Source organism: Taeniopygia guttata, chromosome 6, assembly GCF_048771995.1.
Source record: "Taeniopygia guttata chromosome 6, bTaeGut7.mat, whole genome shotgun sequence".
Lineage (NCBI taxonomy): Eukaryota > Metazoa > Chordata > Aves > Passeriformes > Estrildidae > Taeniopygia > Taeniopygia guttata.
This window is the reverse complement of record NC_133031.1, coordinates 21,795,668-21,815,158: the sequence shown is the minus strand read 5'-3', so window position 1 is coordinate 21,815,158 and position 19,491 is coordinate 21,795,668. Positions and strand designations below refer to the sequence as shown.

At 36.5% G+C, this 19,491-nt stretch overlaps 1 protein-coding gene across 1 annotated transcript in view; it reads left to right on the top strand.

Annotated features, from left to right (window-relative positions):
- The window catches only part of BTAF1 (B-TFIID TATA-box binding protein associated factor 1), a 43,168-nt gene that overhangs the window by 1,472 nt on the left and 22,205 nt on the right, over nucleotides 1-19,491 (top strand). Inside the window, exons 2-9 of the mRNA XM_030276135.4 lie at nucleotides 7,791-7,914; nucleotides 8,985-9,099; nucleotides 11,439-11,585; nucleotides 13,377-13,540; nucleotides 13,832-13,968; nucleotides 14,629-14,740; nucleotides 16,013-16,081; nucleotides 18,475-18,564. Coding sequence (XP_030131995.4) covers nucleotides 7,791-7,914; nucleotides 8,985-9,099; nucleotides 11,439-11,585; nucleotides 13,377-13,540; nucleotides 13,832-13,968; nucleotides 14,629-14,740; nucleotides 16,013-16,081; nucleotides 18,475-18,564 — 958 coding nt within the window. The remainder of the gene's footprint in view (nucleotides 1-7,790; nucleotides 7,915-8,984; nucleotides 9,100-11,438; nucleotides 11,586-13,376; nucleotides 13,541-13,831; nucleotides 13,969-14,628; nucleotides 14,741-16,012; nucleotides 16,082-18,474; nucleotides 18,565-19,491) is intronic.

Sequence of the window (19,491 nt, the reverse complement as noted above, 5' to 3'; positions counted from 1 at the left end):
GTAAAGTAGAGGAGTCGTCTAATTACATGAGGTCTGGTCAGTCTGCTTAGATGTACATGTGATATAGATGCTAACAGGAATATCAAGATAGAGCTTTTCAGCTGTGTGCTGAGGCTGTGTCTGCTCTAAAGGCTGGTTTCCATTTCAGTTGCCAAGGTTGCTTTGGTGGAAAACAGCAGTACAAAGATTTAGTTAACACCTTTTGGGAACTGAAAGTAAAGCTAGATGTGGCTCATTCTAAGATTCAGTGTGAAGCATTGAAAGTTGGTGTGTTAATAATAGTGTTAGATGTTGCTTCAGATTATCGTTGTAGTATCCAAATGTTACACAACTGAACACAAGGCATTGAACGTCAGGAGAGGTGCTGTAACACTGGTGAGTTGGTACATAGTTGTTTCAGCTTCATGAGTAACTTAGGTAAAAGAATACACATTTTGGAGTGCTGTAACATCTTGAGTATTCCTGGTGAGCACCAGTATATATACTTGCAAGAAGTAATTATCTGTAAATTTTGTCTGTCTGTGTCCCTTTGAAGCTAGTCAGCAGCTCCTGATAAATGGAGTTTCCTTTCTGCTGCTGGACCATAGGAACACTCATACAGTGTCAGTACTGCTTTCAGAAATAAAGATACCTTTCCTCACCTTTTACTTCAGAACACTGAACTTCAAAGGTCCTTCTCTTTCAGACATATTACAAATAGTTTGTGCACTTGTGTGTATAACCACATAACTACTTTTTGTTCGGTCTAGTTGGTCCAGCATCTGCTCTAATTCCACTTTTCCTCTAGGTAGTTACAGTTACTTTTTAAATGTATTTTACCATAATATTTCATTGTTGAATGCCTCTTACCTGTACAAGTTTGGAGAGTGAGGAAGAAGCTGACTCAAATTAATCTTTCTCTGAAGTCCACAGTCCTTGTGGAATGTGTACCAAGCATTACTATTGACAGTAATTTCATTAGGGGTAGTTCTATCTTAGAACAACTTTTTTAAAAATAACTTGTTTTGGAAGTGAGGGTTGAAGTAGTTTTACATTCTCAAAACAATAAATAATCAGGTGGTTGTTTTCCCAGGAAAGTTTAGTTTCTGCTTTTTGAAAACCTTTCACAAAACCCCAATCTGTTCAGGGAGATCCAAAAAAACCTAGGGAATGCTTTGAAATATCTCCACATTAGATTGAGAATTTGCATCTTTGCTGTTAGTACGGTCATCTTAAAAGTAATTGTAACCTATTGACAAAAAAGTCTGATGTTTAATTCTGCAATTTATGTTACATGGATTGAAGACCTCCTTCTATAAAACATTTGTGTTGATGCTGTAGAAAACAGACATAAAGCGAAACAGTAGATACTTCATCCCAAAAGATGTTGCAGAATATTTGCATTGTATATGTTGTTCTCTTTGGTAGTTTATGCTGGAGAGACTAATGAACACCATTCTCCAGAATGGTGATAGGTGGGTGGGAAGGTTGGTTTTCCTTCTGTGAATGTGCTAAGTAATTTGGTAGTCCTTAGCTTCTGTCACCAATCTCTCACTTACTTCATCTTACATATGAAGTAGTGTAATGTTTGCATGGCTAATAAAAAAATCCCAATGTTTTTGATAGTGAAACTGAGAAGGTAAAAAGAAAGTGAAAAGTTTTGCTTCAGCTTCATTCCTGCAAAGTGCCTGATCCAGGTGAACGATTGCAGTGGGTCACCAGTGATCTTTTGAGATACTTCAGAAGGCAAAATAATACTTCCGAGAGGATGACAACTCATAGATTACTCTGAATGGTAGAGTTTCAGTAGGTAATAAAATGATGATAGTCCTACAGTATCTAATAAAACTTTTTTCTAGTTTCTTAATGTGTTCAAAGGCACCCCATGTTATTGTAACACCAAGGTGTTAATGCCTTTGTCCTGTTTTTGAGTGTCTTTGTAGTATGAAGGAGAATCAATGTGCTTTTAAAATGTAACAAAATTAGGAGGTTGGTGAGGTCCATTAAGAGTAAAGTTTTATTTTAGTTGGTATATCCTCTAAGTTCTCCCTGAAATGCCTTGAAGACAACCTCTTCAGGGTATGTTCAAGACAGTTCCTTACAGAAATATAGAGAGCATTATTTGCTGCTCTTGCAACCCATTCTTGATTTGATTTGTGTAAGATTAATACTGTTTTTTAGAGTTTTCAGTGGTTTTGTTTACTTGAATTTTTGTATGACTGGTAATATGTAGATTAGGAATATAGTTTTTATTTTAAAATAAATAATATCAGAAGGCTGTGAGAGTAAAGCTCCTGTGAAATAAGCAGGCCTCATTTATTGCTCTCAGTTTTTGAAGTATAGGGCTGTGACTTCCCAAGAACAGGTGGCTGCACTGGCTGGCATCATTACTTATGTAACATTTCAAATTGAATACTGCATCAAAAATCTTATGTGCACTGTTTACCTTTCAGAAGTTTTTTGGGGGTTATCACAGACTTTCTCTGTGAAGAATTCAGCTTTTAGGTTCTGTGGAAGCTATTACTTCATGGCTGCTCTTGCATAAAAAGCAGGAGTTAACCTGAGCAAGTATGTGTTCACTACTTCTTGAAGGCCTATGCCCAAAGCATTACAATAGATGTTCTATAACCAATGTGCTTATGGGAGTTCAGCCTCAAAAGAGGGGAAAGAATAATGTAACTCTTCCCTTGTTGGTGGAGATTAACTTGAAGACCAGAACAGTGGACTGCCTTCTGTGCTGCTTTTTGTGGGAGGGCTGATACAGTCAGGGGAAGGGGGAAAGCTGAGCTGGCATGTGCACTGCTGCCCGAGTGAGATAGAGCTCTCAGTTTCTCAGGCACACTTTTCTGATGGACTGAAGGGAAAATTGAAAGCCAGAATTGCTTGCTGATAAGAATGCCAACCTCTCCAGCAGATGGAATTTGAATAGTCACTGAGGTGTTCACTTTGTAACTTACTGATACACATCTTGTATTAGTCTGTCCTGACAGCTGCTTCAACTTGCAATTCTCTCTCACAGGTTTTGTAATGTAATTGGTCACATTTTGGGGTGCATTGTTAGTTGTAGATACATATGTAATAGTTAACAAGTAAAACTTGTACAGCAGTTGTAGATCATACATGAAACCTACAGCCCATATGGAATTAATTATACTAATTTTAGCATTTCGTTGATTCCATATGCAGTGTATAGTACCATGACCTTGTGTGGTCATGGAGCTGTTGTTTCATTCCAGATGTTCCTTCAGCTGCTGTGTATGAAACAAGATTTCTTCACTGTCCACAGTCCCACCTTCATAACTGTTTGCACACCTAGGAGAAGTAAAATCACAATCTATTCTTTGTGTGTTATTGCACTTCTGGGTTTTGTTCTGAATTCTGTTGAGTGGTTTTTTTCTCTTACTGGCTGATTGACTATTTAAAAGTTGCTTATTTGATTACTTAACTGTTCATGCGAGTGAGTGTTTAGAGCTGACCAAGCTAGGATTTGACCAAATCATGAAGTGACAGCAGAGGACTATCAGGTCAACAAGAAGAGTCAGACTCCATTAGAACTTAGGTTGAATTTCACCCGTGTTTCACTAAAGTTTAATTTAGGGATGTTTTCAAGGTGTCTGGGCTATTTCTGTATAAAGAAATAGTGCCTGGGAGGAAGGTTTCTGGATGTTGAAAATACCAACTCCTAAGAAGGTTCCCTTGCTTTCTGATGGGTGCTAGCTAGCAGCTTTTCAAAGAGCTTTAGGCAGAGCTTGACATTGCTGTTCCAGGGACTATGCCACAAAGGATTTTTTGTATAGTCACGCAATTTTAATGAGTTGGAGGATATGCTAAGGTAGTTGCAAGGTGTTCATACCAGATGGCCTTTACTATTAGAGATTGCTCTCAGGACAGTTTAACATGCTGGTGGGGCACAGAGATGTGAAGTCCAAATAGGTTGTTTCATGGGCAGCAGTGGTCAGTTCACTGTCCCTTTCACGCCACCACTCATTGAAAGCTACAAATTGGGAGTTTCATCATCTGAAGCCCTGTGGACACCCAGTCCAGTCAGAACACTTAACACTGGGGCAGTTGGGATCTTTATACAATGCAGCTGCACATGTGTTCTTTTGCAAACATTTTGAAGAGACTTACACCTTTACCTTGATATTAATTATCCAGCTACTGGCTTTCTAATGCCTCTGGAGCTGAAGGGCTTTCAAATCCACATCATCCTCTTTTCACAGGAGTGCCATAAGGTTCACTTTAAATAGTGTGACCACTGTCCCTTCAAGTGGAGATCAGCCCTCTGTTTGGGGCAGCAGCAAAGAACTGCAGATTAGCATGAAGAACAGAACAGGTCATTTATTTGCAGCATTTGCCTCCTGTGCTTGGGTGAGGGTCACGTCTAACTTGGTTCAATGCTGAATGTGCAAAACTAGTGACCAGAAGATGGAATCACAGTGGTACCTGGAGAGTGCCACCACTTAGTTGTGGTGGTTATTCTGTAGGTGAAGCATCTCAAATGATACTGGATGTCTGTACTTGAGCACCTGCACTGATGCCTGTGTCAGAAACATTTCTAATTGGACTTTGTGGCAGTGTAAAAGGTGTTTCTTAGAAGAAGAAATTGAGTGGAGTGCTGATCGTAAGAACTTCAAATTGTTTCTCTCAGTCATGTCTTTCTGATATACTTCAACAGAGACTAGAAAAGTCTTGAATTTCTAAAGTGTGAGGAAGAAATTACTTCTTTTAGCAAGGTAGTGCTTTGTGCTGAGCTCATACAGCATGAGGTCATATCAAAGTCGTATGTAGTTGATGTCCCGTTGATGAGATGTAATTGACATGGGATAGGAGGATGACAGAAGGATCTAAACCATTGTTTAAGAGTTAAAAGTGAAGAACTTCATGTTTTTAAGTTCTGATTGCAACAGTTGAGTGCAGTTAAGAATTTACAATTCTTTCTCATAATTTATAAGTCTTTTTGGTTTTATTCTTTTTCTTCCCCAAAGTATAATGTTTCTGTTGTTTGCTTGTGTCTTCTATAGGCTTAGAATAATTTTTTTTAGAGTTGAAGTATGTCATAAAATTAAAAATTTTATCTACATTGTAGGGCATGTCACTCTACCACGTTGCTTCACACTTCTGGGAATTATGTGAAGCACATGGTGCCCTGCATACAGCACTGACTGGCATGAGAAGCAGAGAACCACATGCCGCTAGAAAACTTGGTTCTCTCTAGTAACGTGTTTAGAGACCGCTAGTTTGTTCGGAAAATGAAAACCTTGTCAGAATTTAGGAAACTTCTTTTTAAACTGAAGGTACTCAAAACTAACTTGTTTGGAATTTTTAGTGGGGTTTTTTTTTCATTCTTAATGAAACTCAGACTTGAAAGCTTTAATTTGAAAAACAGACCAACTAGCACTGCTGATCATAGACAACTTTTTCGGAGCTACCCTTCCAACTCAATGCAGAATTGAGGCTCTGCCATACTCTGCTGCAGCAACACCGACACTTAATTTGAATATCTTAATAGCTGCAAAACATTATAGTTTGGGAATTTTACATCCTCCTGCAGGAGGAAAAGAGAATTAGTGTGACCAGGACTACTGTTAGTCAGATGTTGTTGTCTGTGTTTGCTAATCCTATTTCCATGTATTTTGCTGGAGTTGAAAGCTGAAACCTTCCTGTAGTGATGTCAGACAAGTGAAAGATTTTTTTGTTTGTTTGGTTTGCATTTGTGTGTAATTTAAGAAGATTACAATTTAAAATAACAAATTCCAAACCAATCACGCTGTAGGTTAAAGAAAACTCCCAATGAAACAGAGTGTATTTTGTAGGTAACACAGCTTCAGAAAGTTGTGGGTTTTAGGTGTGAAGATGTAGTGTTGTAACTACGTCTGGAATTCAGGTTGAGTTTTTGAGGGTAGGCTGACTTAGTGGTTTCCTCCTGTTTTGACTCATGAAGAGTTGTAGCTGGGGAAGTGGTCACAGTTACGCATTGTCCTTGATTTGAGATTAAAAAAGATGGAGTATGTAACACTGAAGTTTCATAGAGAACTTAAGAATGAAGGGGGGCGAGAACAAGCAAGTTGGAGCTAACAGTGGTTCTTCTGAAAACCACTGTGTTTTGTATTGAATAATAGTGACTGCTGCAAATTAGGTTGGGTTATTACTGTGAGAAATACTGAAGAAAAAATACTGGCAACTAATGAGGTACTTGGTATGTTTCTCCTGACTATTGGGGATTCATCTATCGGGGATTCAGAAGTGATGGATCTGTAAAGCTTTTTTCTCCTTGATTGTCTGATCACACAAAATTGTTGGATTAGATGTATCTGGGATTTAATTTTTGTGACTTTAAAATAACTTACTAACTAGTAAATCGTAGCAATTGAAACTAATTTTATTTACAGAGATTGAAATAAGCTCACCTATTGCAGTAGTAGGAAGATAATTATTTCTAGGATGGCAGATAGCAGAGTTGTGTCTAAAAAGTTATAATTATTTTAAATCAAATAAATACTTAATCTAATACCTCTATTTATGAGAGTATTTGGGTTTTAGTATTGCCTTGGCCCTGCACTGTAGTTCCTATTTTGTTGTGGCCCATTAAGATATACTTAGGATTACGAGCAATTAAATATGCCAAAGAAAATAGAAAATCCGGTGATGTTGGAAAGAGGTTTTGGTGGATTTTTTAATGTTCTTTTTACATTGTTGGAACTAATGTCAGAGGCAATTTACATGAAATATAATTAGTAGCAACAGACTAACAGGGACAAGGCAGTTGTCCTTTCCTGTGTGTGCTCAAACTAAGGATGTGTGTTTATGAAGACAGTTGTCCAGGATATCTATATCTTTATTGTGCCAGGCTGGTCTAGGTGAGCGTCACTGCTTTGTAAGGTCTGGTTTTGTACTGTTGCAGTTCTTGGAGGAGTATTTTTCTGATAAGTCTGGAATGAACAATTTTAATTGCACTGTTTGAACAGGTTCTAGATTCTTATTCATAATAATCTCATACTGGCCAATAACTAAAGCATAAACTTGGCACTCATTAGAGAATTCTGATCAACCCACTGATAGTGGAGGGAATAATGAATACTTAAAACTTCAGTCATGGATTTGAGTATCTAGATAGCTATGTGAATATATGCATAAAGATACACTTTATTTCTCATTCAGTAACAAGAAAGAAATTTATTGTTCTGCAAAGAGATTATTTGAGTCTTTCACTAAATACAGAGTTACAGTGGAAACAGATATGCTGGTTAAATCCCTGTATTTTGTGGGAAGACCAGAAGCATCAGATGACTTTCAAGCTGTAAATACAAGAGGTTTGGTTTTATGTATTCCACGTAATTGGGGGGAAAAGATGTGAAAAGTAAAAATTTGTTGTCCTGGAGAAGCGGAGTTTGGTGTTACAGGTAACAAGGTGTGTTGTCAATAGAAGTGATAATGCATAATAGGAGCAGCTGAGCCCTCTGCTTTTTCTATCAAATAGAATATGATGATCATTCACAACATATGTTTCAAGATTGAAAATGTTCTATCACAGTACTAATACAGGATTTTTTTATTGTAACTGAAGATTTTTTTAAACTAGCATTTCTTACAATTACTCTTTTTTTGTTACCGAATTAAATGTGCTTTTAGAACAGCTATGCTTAGTTTTAGAAAAATAGTACATTATTCACCCTGCCAACTGACAGTCTTCAGGCAGACATCTCTTCTCTTTGAGTTACATAAACTGAAAAATGTGGGGGAATATTAATAGAAATGGACAACTGAGCTATGAATAGCATAACTTTTTGGTTTTTGTCAATCACATTTAGGCTTGATCGTCTCTTTATTTTACTGGACACTGGTACAACACCTGTAACAAGAAAAGCAGCTGCACAGCAACTTGGGGAAGTAGTGAAACTGCATCCTCATGAACTGAATAATCTCTTATCTAAAGTAAGCATATGTTTTTCCCTAGTACTGTAATGGTGAGAATAAATATAGTTTAAAGGGGTGTGCTTCTGTGGGAAGAAGAAAATGCATTGTGGTCTTGGTTTTTTCAAAAGCAAGAGAATGAAGAAAATTAGGGGCTGCTCCTGTTGCAGGTACTGTTCTGTCAGCTTCTGAAATGGTTATGTAAGTGAGGTTTCACTTAGCATTCAGTATTGATATTCATCATTTGCTGTAAGTTCAGACCTTCTTCTGTAAAGAGAAGCTCTACTGCATTACAAAGATTTCTGCACTTGCCTTTAAAGATTATCACTTGTGTGATAAAACATTAAAAAAGTCTGAGGCTGCATGTCTTTGAAAGGGCTGGAAATTGGGAAGAGTTTTCCATTAGCTTGAGACTTCAATCTGATCAAGTCTAGTAAAACCCCCAAAAATAGTCCATATCTGACAGCTGGAGATGGCTCAGTGACCTCAGTTCTGTTCTTACTGAACAGATGTTCTCACCACAATTGATGTTATCAACAGAGTGGCCAAGGAATCATGAATATCAAACTGCTTTCAGAGAAAGAAGTGGTTTTTCCAGATCGTGACATAGTGATAAATTAGTTTTGAAGAGCACGTATTGCTTCACTTGATCCATGTTGTATCTCTTCTTGGGTTAAATGACTTCAGGGTTTTAAGGTCTGTTAATCAATTTTGAATGCTTCCTTGTAGAAAAAAAGCCAGCAAGAAACCAACCAACCAAAAAAATAAAACATGTCTCAAGCCTTGTTCAGTACCTGGAGGAAATCAAGCTTCAGTTTAACTAATTGGACTAAAAATATCTTATAAAGTCTTAAGGTCTGGCTCTGGCAAGTGTTCTGCTAAGCAGAATATATATAGAATATATAGCAATATAGAGAATGCTGGTGACATTTATTGGTTTTTTTTTTTTTGTCCTTTGTGCTTTTGTTTTGAATGTTGTATTAATCCATAGCATTCAAGTAATTGTGTTTTAATAGAGCATAACAGCTGATGGATTTTTTTGGAAGTACATTTTAAGCAAATACTTATTTATTATTCATCTCTCCTTAAAGGTGTTAGTGTATTTAAGAAGTACGAATTGGGATACTCGTATTGCGGCTGGCCAGGCTGTCGAAGCAATAGTGAAAAATGTACCTGAGTGGAATCCAACTCCAAGATCAAAACAAGGTGCTCCTCAAATTAATTGTGTATAACTCATTGTTTATCTTATGCAAACTGTCTGTGATATAAGACTTTTCAAGGCATCTCTGTCATTTGGTTTTCTGTGAGCACAGATTTTTATTTGCATGTTAGTTGTTTGGAGCAGTGTGCTAATAATGCCTATGTTCAGTCCCTGTATGGGCCACTCACTTAAGATCTGCACTTGATGGTCCTTCTGGGTCTCTTCCAACTCAGACTATTCTATGATTCTGTGAAGTAGACTGTAAGTAAACCTCTTTGGCTTTAGATGCTCCTCATCAGTTGTACCTGACCTTTATTTCTTTCATAATGCTTGTGCTTTGTACCCTCAAAGATTTTATAAAGAAAAGGAATAACTAGTAAAATGGTAAAATGTTCAACTTTGTCATGATAATTTGCAGAAACTCTTTTCTTCGTTGTTCCCCTAATCTGAGCATCTTTCTGAAAGAGGTGGATTGGCAGTTTGCTCGAGTCTGTTCTATTTCTTTTCATCTGAAATCATCATGTTGGGGATGTTAGTTTCCTTAATTGTTGAATTATGGATTAAGTGATTTTGTCCAAATCTATGTCTATACTCACTGTCTATGCTCACAACTTTGTGGCACAGGTTCCATAAATTCACTGACTTTTTTAAAAACAGACACACACTCCCTAGAACAGCAACAGTGAAACTTGCATCTGTTTGAGATGATCTCATACTTGTTTCACGTGGTGCCTCTCAGTTCTGTTGGCTTTGAATTTGAGAAACAAGTTCCGCATCTTCCTTGTCCATTGTCTTTATTTTTGTAAACAATCATATTTGCTCTCCTCCAACAACTTCTTTTCATGTTGAAGATTTCCAGTCTCTTTAGTCTTTCCTCACAAGTCAGCTGCTTTGTCTTTTAAATAACTTTGTATTTCTCTGTGCTTTCTCTTACTTGTGCCCTCTTTGAGATGCACAGAACTCCACAGAGTCTACCTACATCTCTTGAGTACTGAAATTTATGCATAGTGACAAAATGATGTGCTTTGTCCTGCCATCACTGTCCTTCCTGGTGAAATCCAGTACTTTGTTGTCTGCTCTGGCTTTCACTGCTTAATAAACAGATGAATACAGAAAACTGTCAAAAATGCCTCTAAGATTGTTACTGAATGCAGTGTTGTGTAGGCATGGTTTAGGTTATTCATTTACACCTTTTGTGTTTATTTGCCCATTAGTCTGTTCTGAGAGTCCTCCTTGGATTCCTTAGTGCCCTTGTGACTTTAGGCTACCCAGAAGAGTTTAGTGTTGCGTGCGCGCTTGGAGAAGAGTGCATTAGTGAATATCTTTTCTATCAGTTAAAGGACTGGTGCCCCAGAGGACTCCAAAACTAATTTCTATCTTTCAGTTTGTAAAAGGATGTTCTCCCCAGCTCTGTGCTAACCTGGTTCTTTTGATTTATTCTTTCATATGAATCCTTGCCAAAAGCTTTTAAATTTATTATGTTCACTGGATGCCCTCCATCCACTTGTTGCAGCTCTTTAAGGACATTGATAATCACGTTATTGAAATTTTCTTTTTTTCCAGAGCAATTCTCTTTCCCAGCGAATAATATTTAACCATATATGTAATTATTTAGTTATAGAATCATAGAATAGTTTGAATTGGAAAAAAACTTAAAGATCATCTAGTTTCAACCCCTTCTACCACAGGTGGGGACTCTGCTACTGTATCTATCTTACCAACTATAGAAGTCCATTTCACTTCTCTAGTTCAAGGATTACTTCCAGCATGTCTTTTGTACATGGAAGTTGTGTAACCTGTTAGTCTTAGAGTACAGCATTGTCCAGTTCTGGCAGATCTGCCTATCAGATCATTAATGAAATTGAAAAGATAATTGTGTGTTTAAGAAAAAAGTACTGTTTGGGAACAGCTCACAGCTAGATGCCTGCAGCCCTTTCTCCCACACTGTTTAGATACTCTCCAGCTTCCCAGTTTTGGATGCTTGGCTGGTAGGGATATGCAGCAGCGTTGGTGTGTTTGTGATCCTATTTGTGAGCCATGTACAGTTCAAAACTGTAAGCTGGCCCTTTGTGTACAGAGAAGGCCTGGTGGTAGGTCAGTGTCTGAGATTTTAAAAAGCTAAATTTATCAAGGGAAAAAAATTTTTTTTTTCTTCAGGTACATTTAGTGACCTATTTCAGTTTGTATTTGTGAAAATGGAGCTTTTATACTTTGAATTAAAATGCTGTATGTCTGATCATTCTTTGGAGAAGAGATATTATTTCTTGCTTTTCTTTCATCTTCTGCCAGAATTTTGAACAAAAATTCCATCATGTCCTTAATATTTTTTTTATTTCCTACTTAGAACCAGGCTCAGAGAGTCCTAATGAGGATTCACCTTCAACAGATCGGTTGCGTTTTGACAGATTTGATATATGTCGGTTGTTAAAACATGGTGCATCTCTTCTTGGATCTGCTGGTGCAGAATTTGAAGTACAAGATGATAAATCAGGTATCTATATTTTACTTGCAGACAAGAAGGCTTACTGATTTGAAAGAGTTTGTTGTGGTAGCACTATGAATCTAGCCATCCATGGATTCTCAGAATGTTTGGGAATAATGACAGAAACTATTCCCCAACATATGGTTTGTATTTTCTTCCTCAAGTACTGCAGTTTTTTAGGGGGGATGTATTGGTTTTTTGGGTTTTTGCCATAACGGTGTTACTGTGGTACAGTGGGGAAGAAGGGGTGGAAACCTGAAAAAGCATCAAAGATTTCTGTAGACCTTTTTTAAAAGGGGCAGGCACTATCACTGCTTGTTCTTCACCTAAAAAGTGTTCCCACATAAGTAGGATGTGGCTTATTTAAAAGTTTGAAGGTTTCAAGTATAGAAAGACTGCATGAAAAATACTGTTATAAGACTGCCAAAGTAGGAAGATCAAATACCAGTGCCTGTGTCATGTTTTTTTGTTTCAAGTGACTTGTCTAATATTTTTCAGTAATTTTTTAGCTGAGAGTTGATTTGTCAGTGTAACGGCAAACTGAAATTATTTTAATCTAAGCTATTTTTTTGCTATTACGGTACTTCCCTGTTCTTAATTCCAGGACATCTACCAGTTTCTGTACTAAATTAAGTGATGCTATTGATAAGAATCTGACTGTGTAGCCCTGATTCCTTTGTTTCCTGTGTGTGATGGGTTGTGTGCAGGGTACTCAGAACATCAGTAGCTCAGCAAGGAGCAGAACTTGTGGCTGCTGAAACTTGAGCAGTGTCCTGTCTCTTCAGGCTGGTTGCTAATTTATTGCTTGCCATCTTTTAAGCTACATTAATAAAGTGGTGTACAGGTTTCACCTCATCTGATGAAACCCAACACTTGATTTCATAGAAGCCTGATATTTATTCCAGTGTCACATGATTTCACATAAAAAACTTCAAGAATGAAAATGAATAAGAAATACAATATCAAAAAATAAGCAAATGAAACAAACATCTTTAGTTGCTGCCTTTTTTAGCTAATGGGAAAATGTGCTGTCTGCTTTCTCTTCTGTGTTCTGTAGCAATTTCCCTTTCCAAGAAAGCAGACAACATGAATGGACATAATGTAACTTAATCTTTAGAATTAGCAGTCTTTGAACATTATTCCTGAGATGATGTTATAAAAGAAAAATATTTTTTAAAGAATGGAGGTTGCTTGTATTTGCTTGTCGTTAAATGTAGTTTAAAAAAACTTAACTGGTATAGACAGTTTTAACTACTAGTTACTACTTAACCTGACGTACACCCCAAAATTGTGTCTGTATTGGTTATCTACCTAAGAGTTTGTGCTGGTAATTGAAAAAAAAAAAACCAAGCCCACAACACCAAGAAAGTAAAGCAACAAAAAACCCTCCTCCTGACTAGTTTCTGTACTGTGCATGTAAAGAGTAAAGTCTGACAGCAAATTTTGGGTTGTTTGGGGGTTTTATTCTGCTTGGGTGCTAAAATCTTATATTTTTAATGTAAATGTAGGTGTTCCCAAAGTCTAGGTGTTCTATAGTTAGTATTAAAACTTCACACATTCTTGAGGTGGCATCTGTTAATTTTCAAAATGAACCTTACTTGATCACAGTTGAAGTACTTGCGTAGTTACAGTAGCAGAAAAGGTCTTCCTGGATATCAGTGTGATGTGTTTTAGAAGATTGTATTAGCCAAGTACAATTTAATCCTGTAAGTTTTGGCTTTGTTATGTACGTTGAGCAGGTCATTCGTGAAATACCCAGTTGGAAATATGACACATATTCTTTTAAAATCCCCTTTTAAGGTGAAATTGATCCTAAAGAGAGGATAGCACGACAGAGGAAACTGCTGCAAAAGAAACTTGGCTTAGATATGGGTGCTGCAATTGGAATGAATACTGAGGATCTGTTCAATGATGAAGATTTGGACTATTCTCCTTCTTCAGTTTTACTAGTAAACAAACAACCTGTAGGTAAAACCTTGGGCTATTTGATTGCAAGGAATAATACAGTGGGTTTTCTTTATTTGAGCTTCTGTGGTTATAATATTTCTATCTTAAATAAGACGATTAGCATCTAATATGGTGTGCTTTGGCCTCCTGAGTTCTTACATCCCATAGTTGCTTGTTAGTATTATTTGATGTAAAACTGCTGAAATGTTTGAAATGGAGGGTTGAAGAAGTTGAGAGCATTGTGGGTTTGAGAATTTTTCAGGACTTCCATCATAAGAAGAATTGACAATGAATAACTTTTCTTTCAGACTCTTCAGGCTGCTGAGTTAATTGACTCCGAATTTCGAGCTGGTATGAGCAGTAGACAAAAGAATAAAGCCAAAAGAATGGCTAAGCTATTTGCAAAGCAAAGATCCAGAGATGCAGTGGAAGCTAATGAGAAGAGGTATAATAGTGAGCTGGTTTCCTTTTATTTCTGTTAAGCTGGGACTGTGATTTGATTTATCTGTTGAGAAACTTCCTACAGTCTTTGCATCTTAAATCTCTTATGTGCTAATTGTGCTGATGGTGGAAAGTTTGCATGCAGTGCTTGTTCCCAGGAGAGCTTTGTTGAGGACCCATCTTCAGAGGCATCTTGCCATAATGGGATGCTACAGCTGAAATGTGTGGCTTGTCCCTGTTATTAAATATGGCTTGACAATAAAGCACGAACATGGGGGATTTTAAGAAGATGAACAACTGAAAATTTAGGATACAATTTTCTGATGTGTTCTATATTCTTCACTGTAGTTTATAGTAGCATATTATTGTGTCTACTGTGTTCATAATGAGTGATGAACAAAAGTCTTGATCTTATTTAGGAATTGCTGGATTTCTTGAATAAATCTGAGATGGATTATGAATTTGGGACAGCATTCTGCTGTCTCCTGACTGCATTTTTTGTTTTTACATGTAAACTCAGCTAACTTGCATATTTCACAGTGTTAAACCTCTTTGCTTTGTATTCTTACCATAGTTTATTGTATCTGAGGACTTAAGTTGTAGATATAATTACTGCCCTTAAAGCATACCTCGAGTTCATAAACATGTGTTTGCTCCTTCTCAGCAATGATAGCACTGATGGGGAACCAGAAGAAAAAAGAAGAAAAGTTGCAAATGTTGTCATCAATCAGCCTGCCACAGACTCCAAAACATTGGTAGAAAATGCTCAGGAAGAGGTATGATGTGTTGTGCTGTTAGCAGGAGTGATTTTTTAGTGGAGTAATTTGAAACAATATTCCTTCACGTGCCCAAATTCTTTAGTCCTTTTAGCATTCAGGGAAGTGGAATGAAGAATGTCATGGCCAGCTTACTTTTATACATAATGAAGCAAGTGAGCTTCTAACTGTGTTACAGCATTGAGGAAGAAAACACATTTAATCCTTTGGTAGCAGTTTGTGACCCAAATTAACACAAGTAGGTGGCTACAGGTGTCAGACCTGGGTATTAAACTGGAAAACTGTGCTAAACACTTACATGGTAGGATTACAGCGAGCCACAAATAATTTGATCTAAATGCTTATTTAATCTTTATTTAATCTTTGCTGTACTTTAATTAGGCTTAATTTGGAATTAAGTTCTATCTTTAATTGTTGAAGATTAAGACAACTACCTTAGTCTTGGAAAAAACTGCATTTGTTTCAATAGACTGAAAAGCTAAAAATTAAGAAATGTTAAACCAGAATATAAATGACGCATAGAAGTTTATTTGAGAAGATTATCTAGATAAGTCTGTGTCCTACAAAAATAGTTTTTCAGACATAGTTCAGTAATTAAATTTTTATTTGCATAAAAATGGTTGGAAAACTAATCTGAAATATTATTGATAACTACAGGCTGAATAGCTGCTGATTTTAGCTGTCTTTGAGTTGCTCTGTCTATTGGATGATGTGAACATACTAATGGAAGTAAAAATTCCTTTCCACAGCCTTGTCAATTTCCTTGTAGAAAATTTTGGGATAGTGGGTATGGTTTGGTTTTCATAAAGTGGAATGTGTTTGGAAAAGGGTGCTGTTTATTGCTGGATTCATTGACCTAAGTTTGTTATTTAATGTGTTTTCAAACTGAGACTTACCCATTATGTTCTTTAAAGACAAAGTTCATAAATTTAAAGGGCCACTGGATAGAATAAGAAACTCTGCTTAATTTTATTCTTTAGCATGGTTTCTAAAGGAAAGGTGAATTCCAGATCATCAAAATTAATTCCCATAGAGAAGAGGTTATACTGTTAACAGAAACTTGATAAACTTCTTAAGAGATCCAATGCTAATCAGTGAAGTTTCTGAGCTGGGGAAGAAGATTGTTTGTTTTTTCAGTTCTGTCTGGTAATGAAAAGTACTTAAGCTTTTGGAGTTTTTTGTATGCCATTTAAGTATGCAAAGACAACAGTATTAGAAGTGTTCATGATTCTTTTCTTTAATCTCATACTTAATAATTTTTTATGGATTTAGGCAAATGAATGGCCTCTGGAAAGCTTTTGTGAAGAAGTGTGCAATGATCTGTTTAACCCTTCTTGGGAGGTAAGACACATGCATTATTTAAGGTGGAGCTAAAAGTTTTTTGAAAAGGTCTTCAACAGAAATGTAAACACTTTATGTGTGGAACTTACGAGAATTTTGCCAGATATCAAAACTTAAAACATTTGTACATACAGATTACATAGCCAAGACAAATTTGCTTCTAGCAAATTTAAGTGTTTTTTAGACTCATTTAAAGGGGAGTGGAAAACGTGTAATGTATACTTGTGGAGGGTGAGAAAGATATGAAAAGCAGTCATTATATAAGTGAGAATTATGGGAGTGTTGAAATTCAAGCAAAATAAAATCACATCAATCTATGGTTAAAATGATTAAGCAATTAAACTTGGATTTATCAAGACTTTGAGGAATATTATGTGAATCTGTTGCTGGCAACAGTGGCATGTTTATCTAATGCTGTGCTAGTAGAAAAGTAGAAAAGTTACTAAATACTTTAGTAACTACAAAAACTATATGTTTGGTTGCTTAGACCATTTATTTTCAAGATTCAAAGTGGTTCTACTCACCTTTTTATTTAGTCCTTATACAGTTTTCCACAAACTTTGGTAGAAATTTCAGGTAAAAATATGAAGTAGCTGATAATCATCTAACTTCGTTGCACAGAAGGTAGAAATAACTGTTGTCAACTAACTTCATTTTCTTAAGTTGATCTTGTGAAGGGTTAAATATTAACAGCAACTCTAACATCCTTATGTGTATCTGTAGCACAGTCTCGGTGATGTCAGTATGGCAAAGCCAACTTGCTCTCAAACTTGGAAACAGAGATAGATCACATGCAGCCAGCACAATTATTTTGGTCGCAGATAACGAATCATTATGTCTGTGTGGCGTATCACTGCATCTGAGCTAAAAAGCCGCACCTTATTTGAAAGCAGGCTGTTTGCAATTGAAGGCCAGGTCCACTTGTTTTCTGGTATGTAGATGTTCTCATGGCTTTTTTAGTACGTTTGATGTAAGGCACATATGTCTTAATAGGGGAAGTAGAACAATACACAATCATTATTACAGTATGTTCTGGGTGAAAAACAGGCTAACCTGCCTCAAAATTTGTTTAAAGTGGCTCTCTGGCAGCATCTTGCTATGTCTAGAAGTTACCTGGGTGACTACTTCAGACTGCTTGCCATGCTTACAGGCAGCTGAAGTCAGGCAGGATGAATCCTACTACTGGTATTGCCTTTATGCATTTGTGTCTTGCTGGTTGGTATTTGCAGAAGCTGAGACTAGCAAAGTCTCCTTTTGACTTGTGAAACCTAGCTCATGAGCCATCTTGGAGCAAATAAATTGCTGGTTTATGAACAATTAGGATTTTAAGACTAGATTTTCTGGCTGGTTTTTATTGGCTTGCTTTTAGCTTTAACCAGCAGGCACTGAGCTGTACATAGGGGGACATGTATGTTTGTATTTTATATAACATACTCTGATGATGGGAGGAGCTACCAAGTACTCAGTTCTAGCTGTTACTGCCATGAAATGAAATGCAACCATTTTCTGCTAGCAACAAGCATGTATATGAACTGTTCTTAAAAAAAAAAAGTGTTAATTCTCTTCTAACTTACGTAAAGACCTCTCAATGAGAGCCCAGTTCAAAACTCTGCTTTTGCAACTTTGCATATCTGTTGAGTGAGCTTTCCTTGAGAAGCCCATTACTAGTCCAGTTAGGTATCAAAAATACCTGAAACAGGTGTGTCTTTAGCACATGTTTCTAGTGGTCTTCTGTTATTTCCAGAACTCTTCTCAACATGTTCAACTGTTCATATTTGGTGAGAGCATGCAAGTGCCTATAATTTGCTTTCCCATATCACTAGTTCATTTAATTCTAAAATCCTGTCAAGCAAGGCAGGTTTGTAAGATATGCAGAATAGTAATTCCCAGAAATTTGTTTTGCAGACTCCAGAATACTCATGAGGATCCAAACTTTTTTAAGCAATACAGAGAGTGATAGAAAATATTAAACATGAAGTGCTTGAAACTGTAATAATATTGATTTGCTTTAGCTTATAAACTTAATAAAAACAGTAATATCTTCAAACTTCTCTTTGACAACTAGTGCCATATAGAATAGCAAGATAAAAGTAAATTAATGTTTGCTACATTGCTGCAAATATCATAACATGTTAGAAAATAGAAGCAGTTCTTAATTGCTTCTGTTCATAAACGGGCAAATACTTGGGGAGAAGGAGGTTGATTTTTTGGACGGGTGAATATTTTAATATGTGATTTGATATAATAATTCCCGCAAGTCTAAGTAGTTCTAGTTCTGCAGCTCTTGAAGCATCTCTCTTAAGAATACAGTAGTATTATTTTAATTTTCCAGCCTGGGTTTTGTCTTCTGTTGCCTAATATTTAAAAACTGACTTTTTATTTCACTTTTTTAGGTTCGACATGGTGCAGGTACTGGACTGAGAGAGATACTTAAAGCTCATGGGAAAAGTGGTGGTAAAATGGGAGATAGCTCTTTAGAGGAGGTAAGTTTCCAGTCATGTAGATGTAATATTTTTAAATGAAGTTTAGAAAAGAGACTTCTTAAAATACTTTGCAATAGGTGTGTGATGTGGGGGAGTATAAAGACTTTTCTGCTCAGAATCATCTGGATGATATCACCGTATGCCCTGACAAAACATTGTTTTTAAAAGGTCTATGCAGAACCCAGTACTACTGTATTAGTAGCCATTGATGTGTTGGTTGTGTATAAAGTTATTAAAAATTAGCTTCCATATTAGAATATACTGTTTTCAAGTCCTGGTAAGACTGTACTGGAACAAAATTGACAAGTTGATTGTCTTACTCTGGTACAATGTCTCAGACCATCTAACTCTACTTGCTTAAATAATAAGAGGACTCTGTCAACCTGCTCTCTTTATTATAAGAAAAGGAATTAAAATAGTCTTTTTAAAAGGAGAACAATTTTTTAAAAATATCCTGACAGTAATAGCTTGTTTACTAATAGAGAATTTCATCCAGATTCCTACTGACTCGCCTGCTGAAGAAGCAGCTGGAAGAGCTTGTGACTTAGAGAGTTGAAGAATGAGATGTAAATCAGTGTACTTCAGCATACTTTGTAAATAGGGAAAGCAAAAACTTCTCTGTCTCCTTGCTTCCCTGTAGAGTAGTGTTTGTTCCATGGAGATGGCTGGGTGGGTAATAACACAATCTGCAATCATAAAATACTTTAAACCATTTCTTAACTACTTATGGAAAATGTGTGTACTCCAGCTAGCTTCAAAGCCTGCTGTGTATGCCCTATGCTGGGTATAATTCTTTGGCATGTATGGGAATATGAAATCCAAAATATGCTTTGAGTTTTGTTCATTAAAAAGGTAGTTCTCAAGGGAAGTGGTGACCTAGTATGCACATAGTAGAGATAAGAAGGATGATGCCTGAGCAGTTTTCTT